The sequence below is a fragment of the Trichomycterus rosablanca genome, chromosome 21, assembly GCF_030014385.1.
Source record: "Trichomycterus rosablanca isolate fTriRos1 chromosome 21, fTriRos1.hap1, whole genome shotgun sequence".
NCBI lineage: Eukaryota > Metazoa > Chordata > Actinopteri > Siluriformes > Trichomycteridae > Trichomycterus > Trichomycterus rosablanca.
In genome coordinates, this window is record NC_086008.1 from 21,231,791 (window position 1) to 21,244,772 (window position 12,982).

Genomic DNA, 12,982 nt, shown 5'->3' on the forward strand with positions numbered 1-12,982 from the left:
CACACAATCTTTCCCACACAGAAGTAAAACCAGTAGATACAATAGTGAAAGTGGCCCCCTGGAAAACCTTTGCCAGTGTGAAACAAAGTACCTAATATTTATTAATCTGTGTCATGCTAGAGTTCTTTTCTCTACACTAATAAATTCACCATATTAACAAAAGTATGTGGACACCCCTTCCTAATGACGAGTTTGCTGACAGACAACTCCAGTGGAATGCCAGGAGCCCTGACATCAACCCTATTAAACACCTTAGGGATAAATTGTAATTTAATTGTGACTGAAAAGGCACAGATTCCCACAGTCACACTTAAAAATCTTGTGGAAAAGCTTCCCAGAGGAGTGGTGGCTTTCACAGCAACAAATATTGGTCAACTCCATCATAATGCCCATGGTTCAGAAATGGGATGCCTAACAAGCTTCTGGTCAGGTGTTTAGGCCACACCAATAGAATAAATAGGCTTTATTTGAGGCGACGGTTAAAGGAAGGTCCTTTTTAGTTCCCACTTTTCTTGAACCAAATCCAAAAGGTGCTTTTGATTCAGATGATACTTCACCAGCTTTATGAAACTAAAGAAGCTAGGAACTACAGGAATGACGAGACAAAATAATAAGCAAAATATCAAATTTATTATTATTACTACTATTATTCTTATTTGTACCTCAAAAGTATACAGAAATTGATTTGAACATACACATAATTAATGTATGGACACCTAATCATACAGTAAATCATACAGTAAATCATACAGTAAAATGTCATCAGCATACGCTCACTGACAATTTGGTAAATTATGATTCAAAACAACGTAAAAATAAATCATACAAGAGTGCTTTGGTGATCCAATAGAGAGATTTAAACATTAATAACCGCTTATAAAAGTGCAGACTGTGAAGTAGATTTCCAGCTTGTAAAAGTGAACACAAGTGTAAACACAACGATTACGATGATCAGCACAATAGCAATAATTGTCAAAATGATCTTCGTCTTCCTGTCCAGTCTATCAGATAACGCCTGGGTCCCGTCTCTCATGTTTTCTCTCAGTTTCCTTGTAGTCTTGACAAACATCTTGCTCTAAAAAAACAGAAACACAGGGCACCACATTTGTGACTATGCAGGTATTGTTCATCCTGACTGTAGTTCTTCAACCTTTCATTTATTAACATCGTTAATTAATATTAATACTGTTTGTTTTATTGTTAAACTAGGACCAGGTACAAGCTTGATATTAAAATTCTACCATCTAAAATCACCTTGAGATGGATGGTTGTCTAACGTTTTCCTTTTCTACTGTATCTTCAGAAGTTCCATCTTGACATTGGCGTGCTAAATACAAGGGCCAGGCCTACACATTGGCTCCCTCTATGGTTCAGAGGAGTCCTAGACTCCTATGACTGCTTTAAAACCTTGTACATAACCATGTTCGTTTCAACATCGTTTTTTAGCTTCTGTGAAATTTCAGGGCTGGCCGGTTTACAGTAGATAAACAATTGATTCTTTAAAGCCTGAATGATGACAAATTCGCCAAACAACTCTAATAATTAATCATTAATAACCTACAAAAGCACCAAATATGAATTTATGCATTTATTTTCTGGTTTTGTGGTTTTACGTTATATGCTTTATCTTAAATGTTAAATAAATAGTAGATATTTCATATATATTAAAATAATATTGAAGTATTACGTTGTATTGTTCCATTAATAAAACTGAGCAATACAGAGCAACACTGAGCTAATCTTACCAATTAAACGTTTCTTTACAAAATTTGCCCACGATAAGAGATTTCTACAGAAGTCTATTGTCTACAGAAGTCTATTGCTTCCACCTAAAGGAGAAAAAGGCAGACAGTATTTTGGATTTATTATTAAATATCCTGTATTTTGTGGTAATTTTTATCGTTAACTCTTGGTTAGCTTAGCATGCTAACAGCATCCCGTGTTAGATTGAGCAGACAGACACACAAGCAACTCCTAACATATTAAACTTTGAGTCTAGATAGGACCTAATGTGGTCTCCTCTTTATTTATTAGCCATTTATTAACTTTATATTGCATTTATGGATTTCTGATATCCACAAAATGCACAGGCTTCAGTGCTAACCGATCCACAGAGGTGGACATTTACAGTTAAACTCAATCAGATTCTTTCAGTCCTGACCGGACCGAACTGAGTCCAGTTCATTCATCTGTCACTTAGCACTTTAGTTCTATTCTGGGAATTTATTCTGCTTTTTGAGGGCTTCATAAATACAATTTAGCATCTCAAGATGACTTTCAGGCACCAAACCAGGTGCAATATGTGTAATATGTAATATGTTGAGTTTCAGAGAGTCAGAAGTATTGTTTTGACTTACTGCTTCCTTATTTCTCATTTCGGTGCTCAGAATGGAGAATAAAATTTCTCAACAATGTGTGTATCATGAAAAGAGATTTTAAAAAATGGTATTTACACAGCTCTCCAGCTTTTCACCCCGCTCTAACAGTGAATCCAGTTCGTCACTGCGCCGGTCCACCTTCATCACATTTTTATGTACGATGTTTCGAACCTCCTCCAAGTCCTGCTGAACCAGCTGCAGACGATTAGGTCCGTTTATCTAGACACCAAGAGATGCAATGAGAAACGAGGTTACATAAAGAGAGAGAATCAGTTAAGAGGACATGAGAAATGTGATGCTAAGTACTGATGTTTTTCTTGGTTATCAGTGGTTTTACAACATGACTGCAAGTAATTTGGGGATTCAACCATTTACAGTACATAACATTATCAAAAGATTTAGAGAATTTGAAGAAATCTCTGTGCATTAAGGGCAAGGACAAAAACTGATGTTGAGTATCTGTCACCCTCAATCTTTCAGACGGCATGGCATCAGAAACTAACATGCTTTAGTATTGAATATAACCACAAAGCCACCGTAAGCCATATCAACAACGTCCACCAACTCATCTGGACTCAAGCTAAACTGGACAGCCTTCATTCCAACCCTGTGTCCTTTTGAAAATGTGTGAAACCCAACGGAGATCCTGGACTTTTGAGCAGAAGAAGGAATAAATCAAGCAAGAGTAAGAAAATTCCACTTTCAAAACTACAAACATTGAGTCCTCAGGTCCCAAGTTATTACAGAATGTTGTCTGCATGATGTAACACAGGAATAAACAAGCCCCTGTCCCAACTCTTTGGAAATTCAGAATGAGTGCATGTATTCAAAAACAATGAGGTCTCTGTACTGGTAAATGAAGGTTAAATAAATTTGCAAACCATTAAATAATGTTGACCCAATGAGCAGGGGTGTCTTTTTCTTATTGCATTTAGTTTGTAACACAAATGTGGAACATTAATTAATTAAATAATTAATAAACTGGTAAATAATCTATTATAACAACGTTGCACAAATATCCACATGCTTATGAATATAAGAAATAAGAGAGTAAAACACTTACCATGTTTGCTTCTCTCTCTCACTGTGCTGGTCTCTCCCACTGATTTTCAAACATTCTGAACTGCTGAAAAAATCCCCTCCTGAAGAACCAGGATTGCTCAGCTCTAACGCCCATTTGGGTTGCCAGATTGAGATCCAAAAGCTGAAAAGCTGGTTGCTGATCACATGAAGCAGGCGAATTGAGGAGGGTTTGTGGTTATGTGTGTTATTTGATCACAGTGACCAAAAGTATATTTGAAGACACACACACACACACACACACACACACAAAACATTGGACATTTTTACATAACACTGTACCAACTGAAGCATGGTGGTGGTAGTTTTATACTCAGGGCTAATCAGACTTTGGAAAACATTTATACTTGTGGAACTCTTTGAAGAATATGTAGTGTTTTTTCCATCTCAAAGTCTTGTTGTTGGGACCTCACTATTTATTTATGCATTTGTTTAAAAGAAAAACGTGTGTAGCAGGTTAATCTCCGTTTTATACACGAAGGTGTTGTCCTCGCCCCAAACACCCTGGGGCATGTAACGGATAATTCTCTTTTGGTTATACCCTGTTGTACAGGGTGCCTAACTGCGGTGCTTTCCCCACAAGATCAGCTATTTAAAAATCAACACACAACTATAATATAGAACAAATGTTAATAGACAGTCATATAAAACAGTAATGCACTAGAATAATCAAAATGGACCTACAATTGCAGGTCCTGTTGAATTTATAATAATTATTGTTTTATTAGTCTTATTCTGATTATTATAGTAATTATTTTAAAATGCACTGGGTTAAATTCCCTGGTCCGCATGTTCTCTTTTTGTCTGTCTTGGTTTGCTCCGGGTGCTCCGGTTTCTACCCACAAGTGTGTGTTGGGGACTAGCGACCTGTCTGTGGGGGTTTCTACCTTTGGCCAATGAATCGGATCAGTATTAGGTCCTTTTATATTATGGCTCACTGGGTGAGTTTCCCTTTAAGGAACAGAATATAATAGTACCTTTTTTATTCTTTGGTTAATTATTTTAACTTGTAACATGGAGATGAAGTTTAACAAACATAGTTTACATAAATATTAACTGAAAAGAACATAATAGATAGTAATTAGGATCATGTCATTAGAATCAATACAGAAGGACTCTAATGCTAATGCTAGTTAGTTGACCAACTTAAGGTAACTAGACAGGATTTTGAAAATGCTAGTGCTAGGTAGCTAGACTATGGTAGGTACTTTAAATAACAATTGGCTAATTAAAACACAGATTAAACTTCTGAAAATCTGGTTCCTGTAAAAAATTTTTTTATATTAAAATACTAAGTACTAATGAGAGCAAGAACACAGCTAACAAAATTACGTTCTGAGAACGTTCAGCAAACGTTCCATTTTGGTTGTGGGAACGTTGCATTGGAATGTTCCCTCAACGTTATTTTCTCCAGTTTTCTTGATGTTCTCAGATTTTTTTTTTATTATGTAATAAAGGGTAAAAGTGTCAGTATAAGAGTTGTAGTATGTAATGTGGGTTACACTTGATAAAATACAACTTGTTTTGGAGCAATGTGATGAATATTTTAAAAGCTATTGAAGTTATTAATATGCTGAATACTTTAAATGCTATTACAGTTATGAATAAAATCAGTTTTTATTATGTAATAAAAGGTAAAAGTGTCAGTATAAGAGTTGTAGTGTGTAATGTGGATTACACTTGATAAATTACAACTAGGCAGAGACGGTTGGTTAAAATAACGGTCTCGAGTCCAGTGCGGATGTGCGCATGTGCAAAACGAGGTGTCCGACCATCCGTAGATGGAGATTGACGTGCTGTGTACAGAAGAGAGCTTTGTGCAGAATAGACATAATAAAGCGTTATAAAGTTATTTAACTGAATGATATGTAATGTAATATTTGTCCTGTATGGATGGGTTCTGATAACCACAGTTTTTAATGCAGTTTGTATAAAATTCAGTGAGGACATTTTGGAAAAATAGTGGTTTATTTTAAATACATTATTAAATCAAATATTATGTAAAGCAAAACTGTTCAGTAGGAAGTAATGAATTCAGTCTTACAGTGGTGCATCTTATCACATCTTCAAATTAATGTAAATCAGTGGACTATATACTGTATATAGGATTCTGAAAATGCTACTGCTAGGTAGCTAGGCTATGGTAGGTACTTTAAATAACAATTGGCTAATTAAAACAGTTTAATCTTCTGAAAATCTGATTTCTGTCAAAAAAAATATTAAAATGCTAAGTACTAATGAGAGCAGGAAAACATAGCCAATTTGTAAAACTATATTGATTAGCATATTGGTGTGTGTGTTCAGTTCTTAAAATAAATGGTTTGACGTTTTTAAAACGCCCAATTTCAGATTGTTTATATCATATGAAGTAATAAACTATAAAGTACCTGGTTGACCAAAAGGGGGCAGTAATGACATATTTTTAAGTGTTTGTCAAAGGCTAACAGTCAATGCATTTTCCTCTGTAACTACCTAAAGATGTGGGGTACCTCAAGAATTAATACTATGACCAATATTGTTGTACGTTTATCCTTCCAATAGGTGTGTATCATTTAAAACTGCACTTTGAAGAAGCTTTCAGCTACACATCACAGGTAATGAGAACAACCTTAATGTTTTGCTTTTTATCTTCTGTGTTTTTGAACAATTTAAACAAACCGTCTGGGATCCAATGGTCACTGCAGACCCCTAAATATAGACCATCAGGTCTAACTTTAATCCCGGAGTGTTCGAGTCCTGAATAACTCGGCTGATTGACGTCAGTGTCTGTTTGCTTGGAGACGGCCTACCAACCCAAAACATCCAGCCGGCAGGAGGTTTAATAAACACTGTGCACTGCTGTGTTTTTAATTGGTTTAACTTTTTATTCACCAATGCCTAGTTCTACACACTTTATAGCCAAAATTAAATGGACACCTGACCATGAGCTTGTCCGACACCGCATTCCAAAACCATGTTTCATTAAGTGGCTTTATTGAAACTAGGATGATGATGATTATTATTATAATAAACTACAATTAAATGTTACATAAAATGCTCATAGACCTAAAAGCACTTCAGCCGTTGAGGGTGATGGCAAGGGTGAATGTCTAATCGACTAATAGACTAAGTCACACTCTGGGCTGCAATAGATTTCCTCGTAGGCTTCATTGATGTATCCTCGCTCTAGATGCCTCATACCTCCTCGTTCCTCGATTCCTCTGAGAGCATTTAGACAAATTAGACATCCTTAAACATGCCCGACTCACAAGCATTGGTGTTTTGGGATGCACCCAGTGTCTTTATGGAGCTCAGTTTGAGCACTGAGACACAGTCAAAGTAAATTTCTTGAATGTGATCGGTGTTATACACATTAGTTGTGGTTGTGTTTGAATTAGGATATTTCTTTAGTATATGTAACGAAAAGACAACAGAGTCTGTGGATAAAAATCTTTATTTGTACACTAAGGCAAATTAAAACTCTGTTACAGGCACATGTGGCAACTGAAAAATGCAACGACAAGGTTTTTTTTTATCTACAGCATTGAACACAACATCAGAAATATCACAAGTCAGATGAATCTACAGGTTTGAACAGATGATCAGACATACTGATACAGGCTTAGAGAAAATACCTTGTAATATATTTAAACCCAAGTGACAAATGGCAGGAAATCCATGAATGAGTGAGTGGAAAAACAGGACAGGTCCAGGTGCTTCCTGTCAGGCATGTGGTGTGATCGTCCAGGCTGGACTGACCTTAATTTTGGATCAATGTGAGCCCGGTGTGAGTTAAAAACCAAAATGTTCATTAATTCACCTTTAGAGTCGGGAGTCCGGACCCCTACCCTCAAAACTTGGACAGGGTGCCAATTCATCGAAGGAGAAGACGCACCCACAAATGTACTCACTTCCAAGACCTTCTGGTATGTTTTTAGAAAGAGGGAATATCTTGGAAAACCCTTAACAGACACTGACCAGAGTTAAGAATTAAACACAGGTTCCCAGAAACCAAGTGCTGGATAGCATCCACCTTCACTATATTGACACTTGTACACCAAGAGAACGGTACAGGCCTAAATACTAGACCCCTACAGTAAGAGGGTACAAGAGAAATGATGGAACATTTCTGTCCTAATGAAAACAGTCTCTTTTATGGACGACCATGCCCCCATCAACAGGTCAGGGGGTTTGATCATTATAAAATGGACTAAACTAAACCTCCACCATCATTAAACCAGTTCTTTTAATAGAATGGTGTTCCATTTCACCAGTAGGGAACCACATAAGAGCACATCATTGTTTTATATGATAGAAATTATGGCTCCAAGTATGTGGACACCTTAACATAAGCTTGTTGAGCATTCAGAGGCAAAAACAGCAGCAAATGTCCATAGGTACCATACCGTGGGTGCAGACATCTAGACCTCTAGCTTATACCTCTGGATGTTAACATCCAAAAATAGGACAGGTCCCGAATCTAGCCGTCTCCTGGATGCTCAGAATTATCACTTTTTGTACTTCCAATGGACAGCGGCACACTGATCCCGATGATTACGATCACAGCGAGTACGCAGACGACCACCAAGATGACCTTCCACTTCAGGTTCTCCCATTGCTTCTTGTGCTTCACTTGGGTTGCAGTCTTGGAAAACACCTTGCTCTGAAAAAAAACGAAAACACAAAACTATTATCACTTGGACGTTCATTTGAACCTAAAATCATGGCCGGTGAGCGTATATACCAGAGGTTCTTAACCTACAGTCCATGTGAAGGTGTGGACTACCCTTCTAAGCTAATAATTTGTTTATTTACTATCACAGGACAACAAGTGAGCTTCATTTATCTCATCACAAAGGAAACAGCTTTCTAAAATTAGCCCCTCCAGCTGAAGATCAGGATGTTAATTTTACACTCCTCATAAACCCCACGTCAATATTTATAGACTCCAGTGTCACATTTCCGGACTTTGGAAATGTTGGAATGTTGGAAATGTTTATCGAGTGCCAGTCCACCGAGGACTAGAAAACACAATCAGTGTCCTTCTAGGGCGTCCTGATTTCCGTCCAGAAGGCTGTGGGAATCTTCTGCGATGGCACGTAAGAGACATACGAGCCAGAAGGTACGACCTGCCTTATGTAAAAGATACAGCAGACCCCTGACTGTGAGCTGGTTGGACGTCCTGTTTCAAAACCATGAGTATTAATATGAAGTTGCAGTTAACACAGGCTCCACTTTCCTGCGAAGATTGTCCACGGAATACCAGTTCGGAATCACTCACCTTCTCCAGCAGCAGGTCGGCTCTGTTCTCCAGGTCTCCCAGTTTGCCCTCGCGCTCTCTGGCGCTCTTCAGGTTCTCCATCATGATGATCTTAACCTCCTCCACTCCCTGCTGAGCCTGCTCCAGCCGGCCTCCCCCGTTCTCCTGAACGCAAACAGAGTACGTGTCGTCAGGACTGGGATATAACTGGGACGGGAAGGTCATACACTAAATATGAGGACACCTGACCATTAACCTGTTGGACGGCTTATTCCAAAACGATGGGTGCATTTTCTCCCCTTTTTCTCCCTTTTTGCGCGTCCAATTGCCCGATTGTGTCACTCTTTCTCTCTACCAATGCCGATCCCCGCTCTGATTGAGGAGAACGAAGCTAACCCACACCCCCTCCGACACGTGGGCAGCAGCCGTATGCATCTTATCACCCACACTTTGACGAGTGCAGTGCGGATCAGCACTGTGTACGGAGAGACACACCCTGACAGCACTCTTTTCTCATCTCTGTGCAGGCACCATAAATCAGCCAGTAGAGATCGCAATTGCACCAGCCATGAGAGAGTCCCTATCTGGCTTAATCCCACCCATATCTGAACAACAGGCCAATCGTCGTTCATGTTGCTGCTCAGCCCAGCCGACAGGCAGAGCCGAGACTCGATACGATGTATTCGAGATCCCAGCTCTGGTTCCAGCTTTAACTGTCTCTACTTGTCCAAAAAGTCCAGTTAAGTGCTTTTCCTGATTGTTTTGGACGGACAAACTCATGGCCGAGTGTCCACATACTTTTAGCCATGGAGTGTAAGTGTTTAACAGAAGACAAACAAGCCCTTGTGTAAGATAATGCAATTCAGAGTGACAAACATGAAGCAGCTGAAAGGGGGAATGACCGCTTTTGACTTTCTCTCCAGCTCCAGGCTGACCACGATACCCGAAGGACACACAAGAGTTTGTTGTTTTTTTCTAGCTGCCTTTCATACAAAAATGATGGATGCTTCCTGGCATAATAACATGGGTGTCGAAGCGGGAAACGGCTGGGTGTGAGCGGTACAGAAAACTCAAGTTCAACACTTTAACGACAGATCACGATGAAAGGTTTTCCGGGTTCACTGAGGCTGTGAACTAAACGGAACACTTCCCTACGAGTCGTGGTGTCAGTGCGGCCTATTTAGTGAAGACATTTCCATAGTTGGTCATGTTCATGTAGCCAACAGTGACTCTGGAGTAATCTGAGACGTTTGCCTGACCACAGGGACACAACACTCTCACTGGGGACGAAAGGGTTGAAGGTTCTGCTATATGCCCCCCACAATGAGACTGTTCAGGAATTCAGAGCGGAGTGCTGAACTTTGCACTCCGTCTCCGGCTGAGCACCACATAGTCCGAGCCGCGCAGAGACCGTCCATGCCAACGAAGAGCTTTCTGGGTGGACCGAATTGGTTCAGGAACCCGAAACAAAGGCATTAGTCACCGCACACCTGACCTCAATGGCCAGTGAATGATGTCAACATCTATGCGTTCTGAAAGTACTTCATGGTCAAATATATGCGGACACCCTCCCTAATGTCCCTGTTGTTTCTAGAAGAATCAAATCAGTGATATAGGACTAAATTATATGCTTTCAACTTGTAGTGACCAATTTGGGGATGACCTTTTCCCGTCCCAGCTTGACTGAGCTCATGTGAACGAGGCAGGGTTTGTGAAAACATGGTTTGCCCATATAAAATAGCTGGTTTGGTTCTATTCATACCACTGTGCATGGAACAGTGGTCTCTTGGCACGGTCGGAAAGATGAACCCAAACTGTTACCTTATACTAAGAGGAGACTTGTCTGGATGGTCAGAATTAGAAGCAGATAGAACATAAGTCTCTAGACCACCAGAATAATGATCTAGGTTACTGCGTGTATATTTATAACCGCCCTCACTTTACCCCCGACGTCAACTGTACACTATAAGCCAGGAAACTGACAGCCAGGAGATAAACAGACATCCTACGGAACCAGCAACATTTTAATGTCTAACCACCTTTGTACCAGAAATGATGGATGTTTCCTGTCATAAAAACAAGGGCACCAAAACAGGAAAATGGCAGGGTGTGGGTTCTGCGGAAAACTACTTTTAACATTTTAATGATAGATTGCCATGAAAGATATCGCACGTTCATTGAGGCGACACTCGAGTCCTCAGTGCACGCTTCAATACAGTGGAAGATCAGCTGTCTGATGATGGGAAGACATCCGGCATGGTGTCTGAGTGGCGACCGGTGGACAGTAGACCGACGACTGTAGACTGGTTAGAACCTAGCGTACATACCTAGCGTCTTTCTCCGACAAGTCTTTGTTCCCACCCAATGTTAAACCAAAAGGACTCGACAGATGGCCTGGCATCTAATACGCTTGCTTAGGTTTGAGTCTTGGTGGGGCTACCAGCCTGGTGGGGCGCACATCAAACTCAGTTAGCTGTGTTTGAGGGAGGGGAGGTCGACTGGGTATTAACCTCCATCAAGCGATAACAATGACTCCTTGACTGTTCTGATGGAGTCCATAGACATGTTGAGACTAGTAGACAGGGCAGAAATTCCAGTTATGACGAAATGCCCTAATGGTGGACATATCATTGATCCCACTGTCAAAGACTACAAGATACTAAGAGTAGCCAGTGATAACCAATCAATGAGGCAGATGACAGGATGTGCCCAGGTCAGCACTTCCACTTTGACCCTTCCTTCCTGTCACTTTGTTTTCTGTTCCCATTTTAATTTTCGAGTACTGACAAAGCAATGTCCATAAAGACCTTAAGGGTTTAATGAGTATAAGGTATTCATTCCACAACACCAAACTTGTTGCCATAAGTTTGTTTATTTTATCAAATGTATTTTTTCTACACCTGTTAGCAGTGGGTGTGGCTCACAGCTGACCTCATTAACGCAAGGGGTGACAACATACGTGTTACCATGTAGTGTACAACACCATTCCCACTATATAACACTATACTGCTATGTAATACAACTGTTATGGACAAGTATAAATATGTCATGCTACTTTCTAATAGTACTACTATACCATACTAGTAATATAAAATAATACCACTACTCTATACTACTATAAATTATTACTACTACATACTCTTATATAACACAAACACTGTTCAATAATAACATATAATGCCTAATAATACTATTACTACTACTTTATAACACTAAGTTCACTGTATAATACTATAAAGCAATGTTAATATATATATATATATATATATATATATATATATATATATATATATATAAATATATATATATATTAATATAATAACTACTACTACTGCTATAGATGTACTACTTATAATAATACTATACACTACTAGTAATAATAAATATTATATAATACTACAATACATCAGTACGACATACTCCTATTTAACACTAATACTATACAATAACAACAAATAATACCTTATACTACTATATATATACTACTACTATATAACAATATGTTCCCTTTATAATACTATGCTATAAAACAATATTAAAAATATATAATAAATGCTACTAAAATACTACTGCAACACACCTAATACTACACACTGCTAGTAATAATAAGTACTATTACATTATACCACTATACATCACTACAACTCCTTCTACAGTGTACAACCACTATACTACAGTACAGTAAAACAACCACTAAACAACGGATCTATAGCATTACTACTATATAACACCACTCTATATATAATTAAAACTGATAACAAGGCTACTGCTGTGTTGACAGGACAGGGGTGACCCCCAGATTAAAAATAAGGGTGCAGAAACTTACCATTTTTGTCTTCGCCTCTTTGTGGCGGTCACTGCTTTCAAGAGGCATTTAAATGACAGCAGTAAATCCTCTGGTCCTGGTCTCTGTCCCCTGTATATATCCCTGTTTTATAGGTTTTAGTGTTCGTGTCTGTTTGTGAACTGGCTGTGTGTAAGTGTGTATAGAGTTGTTGAGTGTCGCAACACTTGTGGTTGGAATATAAATGGAAGTTTTTGCTTTCGGGGGCGCAGAAATACAGCAACAATCCGGGTTGCCTGGTTGATCTTTTTTAAGCAAAACGGTCCACATGTAGGTCAGCTCCGCCCTTGGGTTTAGGAGTCGTTTGTTTGTCGAAGGCGAAGCTGTGTAAATACATCCAATCTGGCAACCAGCAACTCAGCTCTTAGACACCACCCGAATGCATAATGTAGGCAAAGATAACAAAGCAAGGGGGGATTCTGCATGATTCAGCTGTTCCAG

The 12,982-nt window shown here is 39.0% G+C and overlaps 1 protein-coding gene across 1 annotated transcript; it reads right to left on the reverse strand.

The window, feature by feature from the left end:
• Positions 1–6,873: 6,873 nt before the first annotated feature.
• On the reverse strand, positions 6,874–12,710 carry vamp5 (vesicle-associated membrane protein 5). The gene is made up of 3 exons (XM_063017835.1): positions 12,524–12,710; positions 8,719–8,862; positions 6,874–8,100 (listed from the first exon to the last, which is right to left on the reverse strand). The coding sequence occupies exons 1-3, from the start codon at positions 12,569–12,571 to the stop codon at positions 7,918–7,920; spliced, it is 375 nt and encodes a 124-aa protein (XP_062873905.1). The 5' UTR covers positions 12,572–12,710; the 3' UTR covers positions 6,874–7,917.
• Between the last annotated feature and the right edge of the window lie 272 nt (positions 12,711–12,982).

Excerpts from the sequence above, each read along its gene's own strand:
- vamp5 (XM_063017835.1), bottom strand. The coding sequence starts at position 12,571 with ATGCCTCTTGAAAGCAGTGACCGCCACAAAGAGGCGAAGACAAAAATG. Across the intron at positions 8,863-12,523 it reads AAGAGGCGAAGACAAAAATG|GAGAACGGGGGAGGCCGGCT; the intron begins GTAAGTTTCTGC and ends GTTTGCGTTCAG. Across the intron at positions 8,101-8,718 it reads CCGACCTGCTGCTGGAGAAG|AGCAAGGTGTTTTCCAAGAC; the intron begins GTGAGTGATTCC and ends GTTTTTTTTCAG.